The sequence below is a fragment of the Aquila chrysaetos genome, chromosome 5, assembly GCF_900496995.4.
Source record: "Aquila chrysaetos chrysaetos chromosome 5, bAquChr1.4, whole genome shotgun sequence".
Classification (NCBI taxonomy): domain Eukaryota; kingdom Metazoa; phylum Chordata; class Aves; order Accipitriformes; family Accipitridae; genus Aquila; species Aquila chrysaetos.
In genome coordinates, this window is record NC_044008.1 from 23,443,381 (window position 1) to 23,466,168 (window position 22,788).

Genomic DNA, 22,788 nt, shown 5'->3' on the forward strand with positions numbered 1-22,788 from the left:
TTCAGTACAGGTGGTGACCTTAGTGCAGAGTAACTCCATGTAAAGCCCTACTTTGCTGAACAGAGAGCTCATCAGGTGAAGACTTCAAGAGAAGTGCCTGGAGACAGAGGAGCAGAATCACAAATAAAAGCTATGCTGCAGTTGGGACAGAAGCCCCTGTATGGGGGATGATGCCTGTTAGTAGGACCATTTACCCTCTTTCCCATTTTGATGCCATTTTAACAATTACTCTGAAGAAGGTACTTACCTTTCCTCACCAGGATACTGCCTTGCTCCCCAGGCAGCTATCACCTGTGGCAAAGCACTTTTATTTGCCTCCCATTGGCCTCAGGAATCTATTAGTACAGAAGAGCTGCTTGAGAAGCTGAACAAACCCCCAAAACTTCTGTCCAACAGCAGCTGGAAGTATAGACAGCTCTTCAGATACTCCCTTTTTCTGCAGTCATCCCTTACAGTTTAGCTAGTTCCTGAACATCACAGTCTCTGTGTTGATTCCTGTAGTAATGTGTGGCTCTGATCCGCTTCCTTATATGAGCCCCATCTCCATTTGGGCAGGGCTTTCACTTAGCTCCACATCTCCTTTCTCTCACATGGTTCAGTACCAGAGGTATTGTTCAGGAGTGGGAAGGGAAGAAATCTTTCTTCCTGAGACTGTACAGGCACTTGTGAGTTACTGATATTCACCAAAGTTTTTTCTTTATCTGAAACACTTTATCTTAGTGTCTTTTCACTTCTGAAGTCCACAGAGGTGTGTTTGTGTCTGCTTGGCACGTTTTCATCCCGGCCTGAAGTAAATGCTCAGGCTGGAGTCTGAAGTGGGAGAGCTGTAACTCGTCTCTGCCTTCCCGTATTCTGTAAGCGCAAGCTGGTGAGAAAAGCCTGGTATCATCTGAAAGACACTCTGTCAATTGTCAGCTTGGTAGGCTCTTACCTGAAAAGTTTCAGAGTGCCAGAAGTGAGATGCAGAGTAGAAAGTATGCTGCAAGCCTACCTTTTAGTAGAACTGAGCAGAAGTGCTTATTCCAGAGGACATAAGCTAATTACCAAAGTGAAAAAAGGAGGAGCCTTATAAAACCAGAATTTCACACAAAACCTGGCCAGAACTCTTTGAAAGATTAAAATAACAAAGAGAGAGAGAGAGAGAGTGAAAATTTGAATATTTATACTTGTATCTATTGTAATAATAGGATCACTGCTATAGAATGATGTATGAACATTAATCCAGGAAGGGAACAGGTTTTTTTTTTTTCTTGTATAATGCACAGTGTCCTAGGTAGGATCTACCTAGATAGGACCTGATGAACACGGCAGGTGATCCCAGTGGAAGTAGTGTGTATTCAGTGACAGAGGTCAGTAGTGCTGAAATCAGTACATCTTTCTGGGACTAGTAAAACAAAAACAAAAACAAAAAAAAAAAAGGGGGTGGAGGGGATGAAGCACCACACCACCCTCCCCAAATCATGTCACAAAGTAGGAAAAATGGGAAATGTAGAATAAGGAGGAACCTCAGTATCTCATGAAGCACTGGAGACTGGCTACTGCTGAAGACAGATGCAGGCAGGGTGCACTCTTCGTGACATGTAGTTCTCATATACGTCTTGGCGTGTCCTTCTTGTGTACCCTGAGATAAACTGATTGCCAGATTTATGGTGACGTGGGAATTGTTCTGTGCTTCCTAGGAACATACTAATTAGAGTTTTAGGTAACAAAAACCTGCTAATGCAGATGTTCTTGGATGCTCCTGGATGTCCTCAATCTTTTCTGAACTCTTCCATTTGCGCTATACTGCTACAGCTTCTTGGAAGAGTTTTTTTGCCTGTAAAATAATGAAAATGGAAATAAATGCTATAAAGACCCTTTTGAACTGGGCATCTATTGTATGGTTGTGTTGCTGGGGACTGGAGGTGATCGTGCTTCTGTAGAGAAATGCATGTCTACTTGAAATGTATTCATTTTGGCAATACTGAAACAAATGACTTGCATTTTTATTTGTGGTGAAGATTCCTCACACTTTCACTCCCACTCACTTCCCAGCATGTAAGTTACCTTATTTTCTTTTTTTTTTCTTGTGGAGAATTGTAACCATGAACTCTTCTCAGAAGGATTACAAGAAATGTGCTTGCTATTACTGGTGCTGCAAAATACATTTAAAAAGAAAAAACACCCAACAACATTATTTTTTAAAAATATGAACATATACTTGATAACATTAAAATAAACATTTTTCACCCAGGAACATTTGATATTATCCAGTCTATAGTATCAGGCAAACAAAACTTTATGCATTTATTTACATGTTTGTATAGCTGTTACCCCCAAAACCTAACCACCCTCTTATAAGTTCCTCTTCCAGTACAAGCTGTTAGCTTGTACTAGATAATGTCATACCACCTTGCTATTTTAGTGTGTTACTAGAGTAGTATTTGTCTTCAGTGGAATTTTATGTCATGTGTTGATTTTTAAGGGATTGAGTTATGTATCCTCATTGCATACAATATCCCTTCCCAGAGCCTGTTGGCTTTTTTTGGCTTACTGGGTTCTTCAGCTGCAGAACTGAACCAATCTTCTCTGGCTGTAGATTTTAAGATGAAACCTGTCTCTATGGATTTTCTGAGTCCAGAATAAAAACAGGCTGGATTCTCCCAAGTACTCTGGTAGCACTGAGCTTTTTGGCTGCATGTAGGAAACGGCAAGCTTTTTCTCTCACTCTCTGTCTCCCCTCTTCCCCCGCTCCCTATCTACTTTGATGTCCTTGTGTGGACAGGGCTGTCCCTTTTCCAGAGGTGAAAGGAACAAAGCTAAGGTGGCAGGGGAGGTCCAAAGAGGCTCATTTTCTGTTTCTCTGTAGTTCCTACCCCATCAGAACCTCCTTCTTCACACTCCTTTCCCAGGACTGAGGGGTGTTTCTGCCAATGCCACAGTGCTAATGCCTGCCTTGCTTTAGCACCTACCCGTGAAGAAGCTAATCTATGTCTCCTACCCCTCTCAGTTAGCCCTGGAGTAGGGAAAGTCATTCACATAGCATTGCCCCACCTCTGGGAGGAGAGGTCAAGGTAGAGGCACAGCCTCGCTGTGTAGAGAAGAATGGCATCAGCCCAGGCTGGGAAATATAAAACTGCCTTCACAATACTATGTCACCATAGCAGGACTGGTGTCTAGCAATTTTAATTCTTTATCTGGCAAAATATGAAGTTTAATCTGTGATGTGGTTGTATTACAGGTATAGTTATCATCTGCTAGTAGACTCAAGGTGCTGTAAGGAGAGGAGCTAGAGTTCTGTCCTTTTATATTCTGGAGCAAGTATTACTTGTTACAGGATGTGAACAAAAATTTCACCAGTGTAGTACATTTGCTGAGAGTGGCTGATAGCAGGTACTTGGGGAGAGAATGTAGGGAACAAATAAAATGTAGAATAATTTTTCACCTGTATATTCTTCTTGCAATTAGTAGCTGAAGGACTGCATGGACCAGAGTTGCATCTAGACCACTGCTTTTAGTAACCACTGATAGACACGCTAATGAATGGCAGGGAAAATTGTTTTTTAATATACCTATACTGTTGGCTGCAACAGCTCAGTCTCACCTTCAAATTTTATTCATTTTAGGGTAAGTTTTATGAGACATTGTGTCTCTGTGCTTGCTGTGGCAAGAAATCCTGACATATTCTGGAAGGAAAAAAGTACTACTTGTTATTTCTTACTTTAAATACCCACTCATGATACCCACCCTGCCTGATGTTCTCATGCAGGGGTGGAATGAACTGTTCCTTTCACAGAAGTACACATTTCTGATCATTCACTGTGCTGAGGATCAAGACATCAAATAAATTATACCCATCTCTGCAGAATCACAACTAAAGTTCTTGTCCATCAGCTGCAATAATATAAAGTCATACTGCCTGGCCTGGAATTGATTTATATAAATTTATTTTAATACTAAATTCTTTACTTTCTCTATGAGCCCTGTAGCAGGTACCACCTTAATTTATATCACATATGTCCCAAATCTGTATATAATTCATTTCCTGTAGCACTCTCAGTTTCTCTTTAGTTCTATTTTGTGCATTTGTACATGAAAAGCCAGAATCTCCCCTGTGGTAAGTGAGATAAATTGCCTAAATATGGGCATCGAATGCCATTTCAGATACCCCAGGGTATCCATCTGGCCTCCAGCTGCTGCCTGGGAAAGGCACAGGTTCTCGGTCATATGCATATTCTGCATATTTGTGTGGATGTCTCCAGTAATTTAGGATATTTAAAACATCAGTAAGCATCTATGTTTACAGAAACTGGATGCAATCCTGTTTTATTGTCCTAATCTTGAACTGAGACATTTAGGGTAAGCATAAAGAGAAGTCTTTTCAGATTCTGAATAGCTGTAAGACAATCATCATTTGTTATTTTAGTAACCACATTGCTCATTGTTTGAAAATGTCTGCTGTATGGAGATTGAGCAGATAATGGCTTCATTTATCACAAACCTTACATAGATTGATACAGTGTGTTTTCTTCCTCTGTCTGCCAGCCTAATGTTCACAAATTAACTTTTGTTAGTTCTGATTAGTTGTTTATAATTCTCTGTGGGTTTTTGTTTTTTTGGTTTTTTTTTTTTTTTTTCCCCAAGTATTAAATGTTTTAACAGCTTGTATTTACTCTTTCCATTGATTCCATTTCAACCTTCTATGTCATTTGTCTCATGGAAATACTTATCAGTGACATATTTCTTATTTAATTTTACAAATGCATTCTTCTTCTCTGGGAACTCTTAGTACTGAAAGTTCAAATGGTTACTTTCCTTCTTTCTACTTTACTGAGAACAATTTAATTCATGTATATCTCTGTAGTACTTTTTTGTTTTAACAGCTAATTAAAATGAAATGTTAATTAAAAAAAAATATGAACCCCCAACTCTACCACTTGAAACTAATTGTATAAATTAATGAAATAAGGGTTGATCCTATAAATCTGAAGAGTCTTCCAGTAAAGCCAAATTCTAACAGATGGTGCATTCTGAAGTTTTTGATACACAACAGTTAACTGTATTACAGTGTACAATAAACTGCTTGAATTCCATTCACCTAAACATACCCTTGAATCCATGCTGACTGCATTAGGATTCATTACAGATAAAACAGCCTGTGTGGAGCAGCTCAAAGGATGAAGATTTAGCTTAAGAAATTTTCATTTCAGTTTAAAAAATGAAATTAATATCAAGCCACTGAAATATGGTGAAATAACAGATTTGTATCTGGTATCAAGCTTTGTAATGAAATCAGCTCCACTACAGTTGGAATACTCTGTAAATGGCCGTTGTGAGACTTATCAACACAACCACTTTTCTACACATTTGTCAAGGCACTGAAGTAGCAGTGCCTCATAATAAGTAAATTTTTATTAAAGGTTTTCATATCAGAAAAATCCAAGGCTGTTAATTTAATTTAACTTTTTTTTTTTCTTTTTTTTTTTTTTTAAATAAGGCTCACCACTATTCTTAATTTAGGAACCATTACAGATTAATCACTTTAAAATGTAGTTGGCCACAACTACGCATGAACTTGTGGTTTTCCAGTCATTCCACTTCTTTCCCACTACCTGAGATGTAAAGAGAACAACTTCACTGGAAGGCATCTGGGCAAGTTTACTCCATAATCTCGCAGGGAACTAAGATTACAGTTTGCATTAGGAGAAGGGATGTTTTAGATTCATGTGAAATGTAACTTGATAAGGTAGGCATATGCAGGATAAGGTAGTTGCTGAGAAGCATCTTAAGACTATCACGGTACATGTTTAAGGATTTCTTCAGGAGATTGTGAATTTTCAAGTTCAGTGCACAAAGGACCTGTCATAAAACAGTTGTTTATCAGAAAGAGTCCTCCCTGACATCAGTGTCAGGCATCAAGAATTCAAAAGGATCCGCTACATTCTTGATTCTGAACTAAAAACCTCATGCATTTTACTTTTTTTCTTCTCTAAATAACATTTCTGGCTAGTTTAAGCTGCATTTTGAAAGGCTCATAAACAGCTGAGGTCACAGACACATTGCTTCAGTAATGTTTAGCTAATGTGCTGGTTTAACACCCAGAGTTGTTTAATGCTGCTGGCTGTAAACTGGGAAGGAGGAGGGATAACTTCTTTCAGTACCAGATTATTACTTTATTTCTACAATAAGTAAATGTGCCCTTAGGCTTAATAAAATGTAACATATTCTTTTATGCTGTGGATAGGGATTGTCTTCAAATGAATGGTAACAGAGCTGTTCTACTTTCTATGGGGTTTATAGAAGATTATATATTCTAGTCTGATTTTGGAGGGATTTTGAAGCAGGATCTGTTTATCAGCCATTCAGTGTTTCAAAAAATCTGAGGGACTTGGTATGCGATATAGCAAAGACTCCGAAGCTTTGAGGTGACCACATCAGACTTACAGTACCTATGGCTGTTAAAAGGATGCCCAACAGTAGACAAATGCTTATGTTTATGACTTGAAAAAGTCAGGACACCAGTTCAGGTGCACAACTTAGTATTTCTTTGTCCGTATTTCGAACCACCTCATTGGACATAGCCACAGCTCTGCTGTCAGGACAATGTGATCCCTTCGTGCTGTGATGTCTTTGAAGCAGCAGAAGAATGGACGGAGCTCTGCCTCTGCATGTTTCTCTCTGTATCTTATCCCTTTTGTCCCTTTTGGTTAAGTAGTTCCTGTAAAGAAAAATGAGCACTTTCATTCTATATGAACCATGAGACTGAACTGCTTGTCTTTCCTTTACAGACTGATGACATTAAATGAGCTGCATTTTCCTATTTTGTTTTACCTATTTAACTGCAAAAAAGTGCGATTTCAAAACAAGTCTGAAAACCTTTTGAGCAATGTTTCATTGTGAAATTTGAAATTTTCCTTCCACTTATCAGTCTACAGTTATATATCAGGAAGAAAAAAAAAAAAGGCTTTCTAAAAGTATTCTGGAATTGCTCAGCAAAGAGAGACTTCAGAAACAGATCTCAAAATAAGTTAGTAACTCTGTTTATATATTAAAAAACCCCAAGAAACAAAACCCCAAAAAGGATTGGCACAAAGGAAATATGAAGAAGATGAAGGCTTACACATGATTTTCCATAGTTAGCCAAGCTTATTATGTATTCTTGAAAATCTACCACGTACTTCTGTTTTAGGCATCCAGACTATATTAAAAATTCAGTTAAGATGGTGACAGATTGAATACAATTACCTGAGTCAATCATGGGTTAAAATTATGCATGGCAACATAACCACACAGAGGATAAAATGTGAAAAGGCCCAAAGGCACAGTTCCCTCACTGTTCTTTAACTACCTGGTAATAAATGCGGTTCCTGGGTGAGGATATCCAAGTTCATTCTCTAAGGTAAATACCACATCCAAGAACTATTCACTGTGGTTTCCCAAAATCTTTTTATCTAAGCTGGAATTTATTTAACCTGGGCTCACTACCTCAGGTCAGTGTTGTATTCTGTATTACTGTCTCTCCACAGTGTGTTGCATTTAGATTTAGCAGCTAGTCCTCGATGACTGTTAAGCGGAGCAATTAAACACTCAGTGTCTTAAACTAGAACTAAGATGCAGCTCCCTGTAATTGCAATGGTACAGTATAAGCATATGTGGCAGTATGGTACCAGATATCAAGAGTGCTCAGTTCTGCATTTCTGGTTGTCAAAAAAAAAGGCACTTGTGCAACTCAATGGCATTTGTTACAGTGTTACATACCGAATATAGACATGCCTCCACCTGTGCTATTAGTTATGGTCAGCTACAGTGTTTCTCTACACGGTTTAATTATCTGATCTCTGTACAGTGTTAACCATTTTTTCCAGGAAGTATTCACTTTAATTTGATGAACTATCAAACAAAGTATATTTTCTTAGAAAACCTTTTCATTTTGTGGACTATCCATTCCCAGATGAACTATTCATCCGGGTCGTCCACCAGGGTATATTTTTCTTCAGATGAGATTAACATTTTTTTAAGAACACTAAGTAACCATTGGTGATTTGTGTATAGCCTTGAGACCTCTAGTTTCATTCTGTCCTTACACTTTCAAGGCTTCTGCTACCATCTTGCATTCATAATTTTGGGAACCCTTGGTAAAATCCCCAGTTTTTCTTCAAAAGTTTTTAAGCTTTTCTTTCCTGGTTATGTAGCTAATGTTTATTTGCACAATCCAGCCATGCATACCTCCTTGTTTTAGGTCCATTACATGTTTCATTTCACAAAGCAACAATGAACTAAAAGACATATATAAGTCATAAGACATAAGACATAGATGAAAATAAGGGTCTGGTACTGCTTGCTAACAGTATCTACTAGTTATGGCAGCATTGCTAGAACATAATCAAATTTACTTTACAGCAGGCGCTGTGACTGTTACGGTACTTTCTAGATCTGCTATTCAACAGAGGGATAGTGTGGTCTTCCCAATGTATGGGAGTCTGAATCTTCTGTTACTTATTCAGCTTTTAACAAGATTAATTTTATTAACTTGGCAAAGGTTGTTTTAACTTCTGCTATAGGAGAAAGATCTTGTTGGACTCAGTTGGAGTGGCAGCTGAATTCAGCAGGATGCTCTGTCCCTGTCGACTGAGGTGCACAGCGTGAGATGCTGTTATGCTGTAGCTGAGAACACCACTACGTCAAAGAGAAAGATGGTTCTGGCTTGTACTATAGTCTGTCTCTTCGTACATGATATTTCAAAGCCAGCAATAGATTATAAGCTCACACTGTTATTGCTGAGCATAAGAACGTCTGAAGTTCCCATTAGTCTTAAGGGATACAAAGGACATTTCGTATCTGTTGGTAAAAGATACCTGTTCTTTCCATGAGCTCTTCAAAACCATGAGCTGCTGAGTGGAAAGATGAATTCCATCATTACTTGAGAGTAATATTTTGAAGGTTACCTACATACCTACATACCAGCAAGAGTTGAGTATGTGTTTATTAGGTGGAAGAAGTTTATTGGATCAACCTGTTATTTGAGCAGTGAAGAATAATTTCATTGCTTGAAAGATTGTAGACTGGCATTTTTCTTGCCCTTCATTCTGTCAAATGAATTGGGAGCAAAGCATGAAGAGCTTTCCAAAATTTTGTGTTGAGTCTCTTGTGTCTTCATGGGGTCTTTAGTCTTTATCACACATAATTTTTTGATACTCCTCTTCCATGGTTGCTCACATCTAATTTTTGCAGCCAGACTTTTGCTGCCAGAACTGTGAAATTGGCACAGTAGTTAATGTGCCACTTGTCACTCTCAAAGCAGTGTTTATTTCACTGGATATCAGTTTTGTATGAAAGCTGCTATACCAAACAAGAGAACAAAATACTTTGTGGGAGACAGACAGACATAGAAGAAGTATTTATGCTGAAATTCTGGGGTATGTAGATTGTTGTTGCCACTTCTGCTGGCTAGCTTCTACTTGATATGTACCCAGAATTTCAGGCTTTTTTTGGCATTCTCTAGAAACCACTCACAGTGGACTTAGGGCCTCTAGGTTAATGCTGTACCAGTTTACTATGAGCTGAATATTATCCCTTTCTAGGTTGTTCATACGTAGAAAGTGAAAACATTGGGGCTGGATTTTGTGGTGGTTTGGGTTTTTTTCCCCAGTAAAGGTAGATTTCATTCTCCAGTCACTGAAATAGAACTTTAACATACTTAAATTTGTCTTCAATGGACCTCAACTATAAATACATTTCATTTATACATATGAATTTGGGGGATGGGTGAAAATCATATTCTTTGTGTAGTTTTTGAAAAGTCTCTGTAGGAGTGCAGATCCTTGATCTCACCTTGAGGGAATTCATCAAAATGTGTTCTAATTTGGCTGGCCTGGTTGCCAAGGTAGACATGTAGTTTTCAATCTTTGAACATTTTGTTGATCGAAGTAAGAACAGTGTCAATTTATAACTTTTGACAGCTTCCGCAATGGACCTTTCTGTCAGGCAGTGTCATGTATAGAGGAGAGAGCAACAAGCACAGCTGTTATCCTTAATTTATTTTGATAAAACACTTTTACACAGGTGGTCAGTGCTAGAAACTGATCACATTAACTGTGGCCAGATTTAGACACTTGCATCTCAAGGTCTTTTATGAGTGTTGGCTTCTAAGTTGATGATATTAATTTTATTTTCATACTTAACAGCAAAATTCTTTATCAAGTTCATTACAAGATTGCTATTTTGTGCCTATTGCACTGCATTCACATACTAAGGTGAAATTGTGCCCTTCTGTGAGTCAAAGGGAGCTTCTCCACTTCTGTTTTATCACAGAATTTCCTAATGTTCTGTAATAGACACACACACGAAAAAACAACCAACCAAACAAAAAGATTGCAAAAGATTATCTTTCTAAATTGTTGTAATTAACTTACAGATAAAGTAGTTTTTGTCATGATGATAACATATTTTCTCTTTGTGAGGTAGTTGCAGAAACACCAGACAGGTAGCAGTGTATTTCAAAAGTCAATGTTCTTTAATGATAGCAAAATGTAACGGTCAAATTGAACAGGAACATTATGCGGTATTGAGATATAACAGCCAGACTGGACGGGAGTATTAGGTTGTAAACACTGCAACAAACACAACTTATTTACAGGTTCAAGGTGTCAGTTGGGGAACTATTACTACACGAACAATAATGAAATCTAAGCTTAGAATGATGACTCAAAATGCACGATCACTCACTGATAAGACGAGGCACTCGACACCAGAGAGTTTCCTTAGTCAGCATCCCAGTCTAAGGGGACAGCCTCCAATTGCAGACCTGCTGCTCTGAGGAAGACTGGCTCGAAAGGGTCTTCTGGCGGGCTCCATTTATACCCTAAGTCGAACCAGGGCTCGTGGTCATAGATGGTCAGCGGTCTGGAAATTTCTCTTGACCAAGGCGTTGCATTGGCTGAGGGCCTTGTCTGTTGACTGAAGGGCCTTGCCTTTCCTATCCCCTGACAGAAGTGTGTAGGGGATGGTGGTCACCGGCCGAGGTGTGTATGTGACCACCAGCCCAGGCGGCTCAACCCCTAAACCGCGGCTTCTAGTTTTAACTCTTTCTTTTCAGCAGTCGAGATGTTTCGGTCTCTAGCAGGGCAGGTGTACCTGCCACAGATGTTTCTGGATTTATTACCATACTAGCCTTGCATTACAAAGAACCTGCTCAATCTCTAATTAGTATTTTTCCTCCAAAATCTATTTTCTGGAAAATTGCTTTAAAGGTATTTATCCTAATTGCTTTTTAATTTTTTTTCAGGGAGTGCTGGAACACCTGTTATCTTCAATGAAAATGGAGATGCTCCTGGACGCTATGATATTTTTCAGTATCAAATCACCAACAAGAGTGCAGAATACAAAGTAATTGGTCAATGGACTAACCAACTTCATCTAAATGTAAGTACTAGTTTGATTATGTTGCAGACATTGGAGAATACTCACTGAGCATTATATTATTTCAAAACATTTAAAAAATTTTGATGATTTATTCTCTGTCAGTTAGCAGAAGAGAGCTCTTCCATTCTCTTTGTGAGAAGACAGTAAAAGGTAGCACAACAACCTGAACCAAATTCTTTATATTTTAAAGTAGGCAGTGTATTTACCTGCTCCTTTAAATGATATTTTAGAATCATTATATATCTGATATTCCTCAGACTGATTATTAAGTTAGGTGGGGAAATAGGAACTCATCCCTCAAAAGAGGGTGTCAGACAAAATGATGGGTACATGTATATTGCCCAGGTATTTCAAATAATATAAGGGGCTGGAAATGTATTTAGTAAAAGAGAAGTTTGGGCTCTCTAACCACTTCTGATTTAGTTGAAACACGGGGATGGTGAACTACTGCAATAAAAGTATTTCTTGAATATAAAGGGAGAATTTGGAGTTTTTCTGTAGTTAACTAGGATTAATATAGTTCCATATTACTTAATAGCAGAAGAAACAAAAGACACAACAATTTACCTATCCTTAGGGGGTGTTTCTCATTGCTACCTTAATATGTTCTGCAAGTTTTGTGGTAGTTAAGCCCCACCTGTGCATGGAATTATATGTGCTTTGAAAATTGCCATCCCAATAAAATTCAGAGAATGTAGTATGCAATATTTGTATGACAGCTAAGCATCAAGCCACAGCTGTAACTTGAGAAGTTGTTGGGTCCAAGGCACTTCTTTCTGTCAGAAGATGGCTCCATGCGAGAAGAGTTACAATCATGAGAAAAGCAAAATGAAGTTAAACTGTTTCCTTGTTATCTGTGCAATATTTAAAGGGCTTACTTGTTGAGGTATGTTAGCCATTTGGGTAGCTCTGCAAACATGAAATATCAAGTGTTGTTTTGCTACGGGGTGATGAGAAGGGCAACAGTGTGAATTGACGATTAGATTCACCAAAGGGAGTTTATGCAGTTACTTTAATCAAACCACAAAAAGCAGGTTTCAAACATCTCTGGTTTTCCATGTGAGAGATTCCTGAAGAAGATTGTGTAGAGATTCCTGAACAAAGACGGTGTAGTAAATATTTACAAATGATTCTCCTGTTGAGGCTACTTTGCAATATTTATCTGAGTGCTACCCGCAGCAACACATATGATAGCTCCCCTTTTTCAGCCACAGCTGTTAAACCACTTTACCATATCTACCATTTAATATCTATAACTACTTGGCAAGGACTCATTTATTTAATTCTTCTGCCCAAATAGAAAAAACCCTACCAACAGAAACTGTGTGTAGCAGACTGTGTGGCAGTGTTATCTCCCTCCACTAACCTGATATCTGTCTGTGAAAGGCAAGAAAAGAAAAGAATGGTTAAACAAGTTTAAAGATTAATACTAAGTAGTAATTTCTGGAAAACACTAGAGTTAGACCCTTATCATAACTAGTATGGCATATGTTCCAGTTCTTTATAATTGCTACAGTTTTCTGAAAAGTTAGTGTTTGTTAGGCGAGCTGAAAAACTGCTAACACACATTTTGCACAAATGTTAGTACTAACATAGCAGTTACATAGTAGTAGCTAAAAGCTACCTTAGAATTTGCTTCAATTTTAACATCATTCCAATCTGCCTTTTTCTATCCCCCCCTAGACTGCTAAATTTTTCATTAAGCCTGTAGCTTTTCAGTCCCGTTATTTCTGTCTGATGTATGTGTACTCCAGGGAGTTCTCTGAAATATGATTAGACTGGCTGCTACCCAGACCACACCATGCTAACCACATTGACCACAAAGCTAACAGGAAAGGATTTATCTAAGGACACCCCTTGTTAACTCTCATTAAGAATGGATGTGTTAGGATGTTCCTTGCTTCTCTTTTTTCATCTGTTTTTTTTTTCACCTACACGAGCTCACGCGCTGGATACAGCCGTTGTCCAAATTTGCGGGCGAGCTCTGTCTAGCGTGTGGAGCTGTGGAGATGTGAAAAGGCTGGCACACTGCTCCGCAGAGGGTGTTTCTGCTCCCAGCCTGCTGCCTGGCCCTGCTCTCGTCCCACTGCCCCTGCTCTGCTGCACAGCCCGCGCGCACACGGACCAGGGAGCGAGCAGGCGCACAGGGCTCAGTCCCCTCGTGCACGGTGCGACGGGACCGATTCAGCAAGATGTTTCTCTCCCTACCTTTCACTCCTGTTTCTCGACTTAGTCATCTTTATCTAAAGCCAGGAAGATTTCTAAAGGGACGACTGGGATCTATTTCTTAAAGATTGTCAGGGCTCGAGATGCTGGATGCTGGTCTCCGTCGGCATCTGCAGGCGCTGGTACGCTAACAGTGAAGAAGGAAGTCATGATAGGGGTGATACAGTTCATTTCCATCTGTTTCTATATTCACTAAACTTACATAGCACGTGTCGATAGTAGTTATGCCACATGATGATCTGCAGTGGCAAAGCTGTTGCCTCCTCTCACTAGACAAAATGTACTTAAACCGAGTAATCTTTGTGAATGATTGTCAATACTCCAAATCATCATATTGCAAATTAGGTAGTGCCTTTGATTGCCAATGAATCAGAGGGAACACGGTGGATGTTTTCATTGGTTTCGGTGAAAACATCTATATTTATTGAAGGCAAAGCAGTATTAAGATGGCAGAGCACTTTTTACCCTGCTGTTCTATAAAGGAGATGCTTTTAAAATACAATATTTTTCCCACTGTTTCCTTCTTTGTCCTGCAGTTTCCTGTCAATGAAGACGCGTGTAACTATGATTTTTAATGATTCTGTCAGCTAGATATCCTTTATAGACACTTCTACTCCTGTTTTTACAGTTACTTTATAGACACTTCTACTCCTGTTTTTACAGTTACTTCTTCCTCAAATTGTGTGGTAACATGTAGCTATGATGTATTCATGATTGTGTTCATGTATACAGCTGGTATTGTGCTTCAGAAAATTTATAGCTTTTATTCATCTATTTATTTTCCATGACAGAAAAATAAATCATGAAAGTACCAGGTTTGTAGTACAGTTCAACCTTTGGAACAATTAATATAACTAAGATTAGAACACACCTTGTATCTAAATAACTGAATCAAAAGGTTTCCTTTTTTCTTTCTGATTTTTTTTTTTAAATTATTTTTCTCCACTTCCTTTTTGTTTTCCTTTTCCTTAGGATGCTCTTTGATATTTTCTCCGTCAGGTTTTGGCTGCAGGTCTCTGTTGTGCGGGCTATGGCTCCTCACCCAGTGGCCAGCCCTGGTCCTGTCCCTGACCCCGACCCTCAGGATTCAGGATTCCTCTGCTGGTGCCTCTGGTTCCTCAAAGTTTTCACTGTCTCTGCAGGGTCCTTGAGGTCAAGGTTCCTTTCCTGGTGCAGTGCTGGCTTTCCCTTTGGGCAGAAAGTGCTGACTCTGGCTAGATAAAGACTCTGTATCATGCTCCCTAAGGGGCTTTTTGTCAGCAGGCTTCACCAGCTGCAGAGACCCTCCTAGCTGCGATGCTGGTTTCTCCCTGTAGTCCTCAGTAATTAATGCTCTTCTTTAGGCAGACTGACCTTTCAGATTTCCTCTGAAGCAGCCCTAGCTTCCAGATACAAGAACTTCACAATTACTGATCAGTACTACTCTTCCAATTCTTACAAAACAAACACATGCGTGACAATGCTGAGACATCCAGTATAGAAGTTAAATTAAAAAAGTCAGAATCTTAAAAAATTAAAATTTTTGTGTGATTCTTCGGTTTGAATAAGGTATCTCAATCTTTGACAGATGCAAGGAAACTCTGAAAGCAGATGTTTAGAAACATCAAACTATAATCTCAAAGAACCTGATTGTTTTTTGTACTGTTGTCACTTTACATGATTCTGACAATGTAGATTTACACCCCTTTTAAAGTCCTTTTACTCTCTAAGGTTGCCTGACTTTCAATAATCTTAATGTACTGGAAATAACCAGACCCTAAAAATTTTTAGTATCACTTTGAAAGAAAAAATAATTGCCTTAGAACTTCTGATCATTGACTACACATCAACTGTGAGGGTTTTCTGTTGTTTGCTTTCTTCATTTTCTTTTCTTTATCAGTAGAAGAAGGTAACATTTTTCAGGAAACTCTGATAGTTAAAATGCTTTCTTCCAAAAATATTCTGGGTTTCATAATGAATAAAAATTCAGGAAAAGGTAGCTGTTTCTGCAAAAGTTATGTTTTATTCACATTGCAACAGTATTTTGCATACGATGTCTCATGTAAAAGTTCCCTACAAATGTGTGGGTTTAGCAAATTTGAGCTCTCAACCATGCAGTCTCTGTAGGAGGAAAGTTGTTAAAAACAAGTTTGCTTCTCCTGGCGCTTACGATTTGAAATCAACTTCCTTTTGTGATTAATAATGAATTCCCTCTTAGAAACTGTGTTCTGTATTGCACGTGTTGTAATAAGGGCTAGATCAAGATGTTGACTGATGGCTTGTGGCAGTCAACGGAAATAGTCCCAGTCCTAAATTTTTAATAACAACTTTCTCAGTTCCCTTTCCTTAGGAACCCATTCAGTTTGTTCTGCTTAATTTCTGAGGGACTTTTTCCCCCTCTTTAAAAATGTTCTATTTTGAAACCTAAATGCCAGTTGGAAAAAGAAAAGTTGAAATGTTTACAAATTTTAAAATCTAATATTTTGACTTTTTAAAAAAATCCTTTTTAATATAGTTTAAAGCATTGTCAGTTTTCATTTCAAGCTTATGCATTGTTTTGGTCTACCAAAATCTGTGTTTAAAGATCCTAATCTGAAAAAATATGTAGATCCAAATCCATATTCTTCCAAGTTAGTAATTTTGATTGATGGGACTTCAGGCAGACACAATTATTGGTGCTTTCAGAATCAGGTATTTAGCTGATGCAGTTAAAAAGCTTAAGTGGATATCCATTTATGTGATATTATTCCTTAAGAAAAAAACAAAGCATATCAAAACACTGTATCTTTCAAGTGAAAACAGTGACATTTTTGAGACAGAATTCACTTGTGTTTGGGGTTTTTTGTTTTGTTTTGTTTTTTTCACCAGAGCACAACAGTTCTGTTGTAAGGCAAGAGAAATTTTACAATAACAGATTTTTAACATTCTCTTAGAAATAATAGGATGCATAAGCTTTCAGATTTATGGAGTGTATGCACTGAGGATATAAATGACTCAGGGGCATCCATTTTTCTGTAATGGTCTTGATTTATGGCTAAGAAAACCATAAATTAAAATTACACTGATGTGATGAACTATCAGAGAGACAGCCATAATCATCATCAGCCCTAAGCACAGTGTTTGGTGAACTAGTAAAAATTGGGAACCCCTCATTGACAATGAGCTTCCCTTCAGGCAGCCATATCACAAAAAAAAATTTGAATCAGTACTTGATTTCTCTTCTTTTCTAGGACTCTTGTAAATTATGTATCTAATCCTGAAGGAAACTATCAACACTGACATTAGTGAATTCTTTTTGGAAGTAACAGATTCAAAATGCATTAGTTCCCTTTCTTGTGACATGGTAAAAGAAAATGATTCAAGAAGCTTCTGATGTTTTCTCTAACTGCAGCAAATAAGTTTCAAGCTTTGCTGTAGGCCACTATATTTCATTAAAGAAGCCAGAGAGCCTCTTTTTTCCTATGGTAGTTATTATATAATTGATAGATGTTTTCGAATTGCTGAACCTAAGCCCTGTGTTTAACAAAAGAACACACTACAGTGAAATATACAACAGGAGCACTTAGTGCTGTATATGATTATATCTATAAACAAAATATGACAATCATACTGCCTGCAGGGTGCTCTTCTGCCCATATGTAATAGGGCAGTAGAGTTCAAACTTATACTCCATCCATGTTATCTGCCTGAAAATTGTTGATGCTGGGTTAAAAATAAAACTCAATGAGACAAGAAAAAATGTTTTAGGTTCTTCTATTCTTCTTCTCAAAATTACATTGCTGTCTTCCTTCATTCTGCACAGGGCTGAAAGTAGAGAGAGACTATTATGGTTTTTAGAAGGCTACATAGGTTTTACAAAGCTAGTCCTGATCTTAGCACTGGTCAATAAGTATGACTCAGGATTTATTCTTCTTTACTGTCAGTCTGAGGTCAATATGAGACTTGTAGTCACTAAGGACCAATGCTAGACTGAAGAAGTCAGTCAACAGTAGGCTACAGTGAATGCAAATTGTAGACAAGCCAACAAAATACACAAAACATGGAATAAAATTGGGATTTTATGATTTTGAAAGATTACAGATTGTATTATTCTTAAAAAAATTACTTTGGGATGGGAGAGAAATAAGCTGAATACAGATGTTGAAAAAGCATTAAATGGTTTTAAGACGTGCCTGTAGTAGAACAGATGCTATTTCAGACATGACTGAAAATCAAAACAGAACTTGGATTCAAAAGCCAATGACCTTATAGGAACCCAAGAAGAATGACAACTTGTCTTCCTTTTAAAGATTTTTACTTTGGTGGTCCTAATAGTCTTTTTTTTTTTCCTCAATGAAACAGACTTCTTGACTGATTCTCTAGAGAAAAAAAGAAAATGGAAAAAAGAGAGCTGCTAAGAAAATATCCTGAACTTGGATAACCATTTGTTCTTCGTTAGAATGATACCAGATTGCCAATGAAACAGCCTCTGCTTGAGAGTTAGGATGAATAGGGATTTTTTTCCCACCTTGTCAGGGTGAGTGAAAGTCAGGTTTCTCAAATGAAGCATGGGGTTGCAGTTGCACGCTTGGCTGTGAATTTTCCACAAGATTCTTGAGTGGATGGTAGATATTTTATAGCTTTTTGTTATCATCTTTTGTAAGAAGTGTTATGATTAGACTGAACTGTTCTTTAAATAGTGATAACTAACAGGACCATAGAGTATTCTTGTTTTTTCAAAAAACCAGAAAGGAGGCCTTGCCATGCATGACAAATAAAATAAGTCACTTGTGTTTTAAAATATTCTTTTCTCTTTCACAAGAAAAACAACTGTGTGGTGATAGACCAATGAAAAATCAGGAGCTTATATATATATTCCTGGAGAGTTCCGCATTCATGTATGGGACTTCAGAGCAGGGTTAGCGGCTCCCTTGGTACCAGCTAATGTTGTGACTTTTAGCATAGACAAACAGCTACTGGACGTAGCAGGTAGCTTGGATTATGCATGGTTGGCAGCAAGTCTGCAGTGAATTGCTTCGTGAGGTACCAGTGTGAAACATGGAGTATCACCATGTTTCGTCCCCAGTCTCTTCCATCTTTCTCCTCTCCCCCACATAAATTTATATATGTATTATAATTTGAAGATTGAGCTGCCCTTTAAACCTAGAAGCAAAATGTTCATGCTTAAAAGCAACAAAGGTAGATTAAATTACGTTAATTATTGTTCATTTGTGTTACATAATGGAAGTCTACTAGTAAATTAAAAATCATTAAATGGGAAACAAAAGAGACATTCAGTGGTTATGATATGATGAAAGAGAATAACCAGCAGTTAGCAGAACATTACTGTATGATTATTTTTTTCTGTTTGCTTTGCTGCAATTTCTCTTCATCTTGCAGTAGTATTAATTTCATTTCTTTAGGATAGTCATCTAATATTTATCCAGGACTTTTCATGCTGATAAATCCCCAAACACGTTTTTTAAAGTTATTTAAACACAGGGAGTGAATTATTTTCCGCATTTCCAAAATGGTATCACTGGTTTTAGTGGTGATATTGTGATAGTACAGCTTAAGGCAGGGAATAAAGAATGCATAGCTAATCTCATTATTAACTTCAGCTCACAGTAAACAGATTTAGTGTTGAGTGGGACAATAGGATGTGCTGGGAATGACTGGATCAAATAGGGAGGATTGCAGTAATGTTTCCAGTAACTCCACAAATTGAAGCGAAACCTCCTTTATGGAAAGCATAAGCATAAAGCTAAGCAATGTCTTTGGAATGGTTAACTGAGATTTGCATTGCCAGAGGCCATTGCAGCAAGGAACTCTTAGACTTGTGATGTAATCCATCTGTTCTCTTCCCCAGTGCTATGACCTCTTAGCAGAACTGTGACTTCACTAGGAAAAGTAGAGTAGCTGGAGAGAGTCCAGCTGCAAGCAGTGATAATGATCAGCCATCTAAAAGTATGCCTGTAGGGAAAGGTTGAGCAAACTAGGACTGTTTAGTCTGGAGAAGACTGAATTGAGGGGAGTTACATTAATCTCTTTCAATACGTAAAAGATTATTCAGAAAAAGAACAAACTGTTAGTCATAGTTAATTTGGCTATTAGGAGAAGTAGTGGACTTGAATTACAGTAAGAGAGATTTAACCCAGACATGCTGGAAGATTCTAATGATGAGGATAATTAAGTACTGGGTTGCATTGCCTGGAAGGCTGGGCAATCTCCAGTGCTATGGGCTGGTTGGAGCAGGTGAACAGTACAGACTGATTTTGCAGAGTTGAATCAGAGGTGGGGCCAGGGGAGTACTCCCGAGATCTCCTTCAGCCATCATTTCTTAAGTTTTCTGGCTTTTCTTTGTTTGTTTTGTTTGATTTGCTGGTAGGTAGATTTCCTGTATGCCTTGAGCAAATGCTGGGAGGGATACAAGCAACTGGACTCCTACACTCTAAGTTTCCCGAGTGAATGCAACACTGTGTATGTATCTAGCAAGAGCTCTAGAAGAACGCCATGACAGATTTATTAGTTTATAAACTTGGTTACTTATTTAGGATCTTCTTTTGCTTCAGGTTCTGCACCACATTAGTAGGTAAGGACAACTTTTCTATGAATACTTGGAGAACTTTCCGTTCACATATAAGACTCCAGATTGGACTTTTTTTACATGAGAGCTGCTTAATACTTCCCAAACTGATTTATGTTGCTTTATGTCTATGTGGAAAACAGTTTACTATTGTGACAGTGGTGATTTCTTTTACTTAGACCTTCTTTCTCTACCATTTTTCAGAGAAGCTTTTTCCCTGTAACCAGAAGCAATACAGCAGCTCTGCCCATAAAAATATTTAAAATGCATCATTAATTAGCCAAGAAGTAGGAAAAGTACAATCATCAGCATTTCTTATTTACTTTATTCCTATAAATACAAAAAAATTGGTTTCTTAAATAGGTATTCTGTAAAACCACAAAAGGCAGTCTAAAGAATTTAGCTGTCATGAGAATACATAGAGATTTTTCTATTTACCTGGCCTAGTTATGATCTTAGTTTTTTTCTTTGTGCTCAAAATCTTTAGTACCTGAAATCTGCCCTAGCACTATAGAAGACAGCAAAAGGGATCTCAAGAGACTATTTAGCCCTTGCATGAAGTTAGCATCTTCTATACTTATGTTACTCCAAGCATGAAGACTTTACAGCCTCTGAAGGCACTCTTCCATTTTTTAACTACCCTTATCACTCTGAAGTGTCTTATAAATACCTGACTTTACTCTTCATTGCTATAATTTAAACCCATTATTTCTTATTTTATTCAGTATACACCAAGCACATCCTCATCTTTTTCATGTATTCGAAGATTGTTGTTTCACCCTCTAGGCTGTGTTATTTCTTCAGGCTATACAACCTGAATTTGTTCAATTTAGTCACATAGATCATGTTTTCTAGACACACTTCTGATCTTTGCTGTTTTCCTCTGGACTTCCCATTTGATTCCCCTTCAAACTGAAACCCAAAGATCCAGCCTTCACAAAGTGCTCTGGCTGAACTCTCGCTAGTGCAGAGTACAGGAGAAACATCATTTCATGTATTCATGAGTGCAGAGTAGAGGGGAAAGATTATTTTCTCTATCTGCATTTCTCAGGATGGCATTTGCCCCTTTTGCAACAGTATGACATTGGTTCAACATATTATAATCCACCAGAGCCCTGCGATCTCTTTTTTCTGAAGAGCTGCTCTCTCTTTGTCCTTCCTGACCCATAATGTGCTACCTGTTAGTTGTCCCTGTTAAACTGCATGCTCCTTTTTTTCAGACTCTCTGCAGTATCATTTGGAATAAGTGTCCTGACCTTCAGCATAGCTTCAACCTTTTCCAATGTTATTGCCCAAATTTGATCACCATATACTCTATTTTATCATCCAAACTGCATTGAGTGCTTATTACAAGTATTGAATAATAGCAGACTAAGTATAGACCTTTCCAGGCCCCACCCTATACCATCTTCCATCCTGACAGTGAATCAATGGCAAATTTTATCTTCCCACAGCTTTCTGATATAATTTGCACCTAGCCCTGAGGGGCTAGATCTGTTTCAATAGGTTGCTTATGACTGAGAGTGTAATTTGAGATGGTGTCAAAAATCTTTCTAATGTTGAGATAAATGACACCTAGCTGCTTGCCTCTCATCCGCGATGCCTGTTACCCTCTCACTGAAGGAAATGTGACAGCTCATTGTTGACAGATCCCTTTTGGCTGTTATTTGTCTTGTTTGTTTTCTCTGTGTTTTTGAAATGTGTTTGTTTATTTCTTTCAGGATTTTTCTGAGAATTCAAGTTAAACTGAATGATTGATAATTCCCTGGCTTCTGCTTTTCCCCTCTTTTCTGAGCATAAGCACTAGGTTTCCCATCTGCAAGTTCTCCATACTTTGCCATAAAGTCTCAAGAGCTTTCTGTCTTCCAAGACAGTTCTTTAAGTATTGTAGAATAAATCTCAATATGTTCAGTCCATATGAAAACCCCTGTCTTCCTGAAGTACTCTCATTTTGAATGTGTTCATCTTTCTTTCCTTAGTAACAAGGATTTTTTTTTTTCCTTTTTTTTCTGACTAAATGTGCTGTGTGGCATTTTCTCTAGCTTAAGCTTCTTCCACATGCTTGTTTTGTGCCTGCCAGATCACTCTCTCCGCTGAATTTTCAATTTAATTATTGACTCTTCATTCTAAGCAGCAGTATAGACTTGGCAGAGATTGCTCTTCCCCTGCTGCTGAAAATCTCGTATAAAACACAGCCTGTTTTCTGCCAGTTCTGAACCAGCTTAGACTTTCAGACTTTTTATATGTGATTTTCTTACCTGGCTGGAACTGTGTTTAAAGGGCCAATGTGATTTTCTTTTGTTTATGTAGTGCTGAAAATTCACAATTATTGTAATGGAAAGATCTGCCTGTTCACTAAGAGGAGCTTGCGAAGAAGATATGAGCAATTATAGTGGAAAACCACCTTACAGTAATATCAAAACATATGTCTCAGTGTTTAGGATTTTGCAGTGCTTCAGGATAGAATGTACTACACATATTAACTGCTTTTTTTCCTAAAAACAGGTTGGACAAATATGTCAGGAACGGTTTAGGTATAGTGCCTCTTTTCCTGAGACAGGGAAATAAACTTGATCCCTACATTTCAACTGAGCTTGTCTGTTCCTCTGTCACAGTCA

The 22,788-nt window shown here is 38.0% G+C and overlaps 1 protein-coding gene across 7 annotated transcripts in view; it reads left to right on the plus strand.

The window, feature by feature from the left end:
- The window catches only part of GRM8 (glutamate metabotropic receptor 8), a 358,092-nt gene that overhangs the window by 276,550 nt on the left and 58,754 nt on the right, over nucleotides 1-22,788 (plus strand). For all 7 annotated transcript variants that reach the window (XR_003923503.2, XR_003923502.2, XR_003923505.2 and 4 more), the window contains one exon: nucleotides 11,264-11,400. Coding sequence is in view for 2 of the 7 variants with exons in the window: in XM_030015133.1 (XP_029870993.1) it covers nucleotides 11,264-11,400 (137 nt within the window). In the remaining 5 variants the exon portion in view is untranslated. The remainder of the gene's footprint in view (nucleotides 1-11,263; nucleotides 11,401-22,788) is intronic.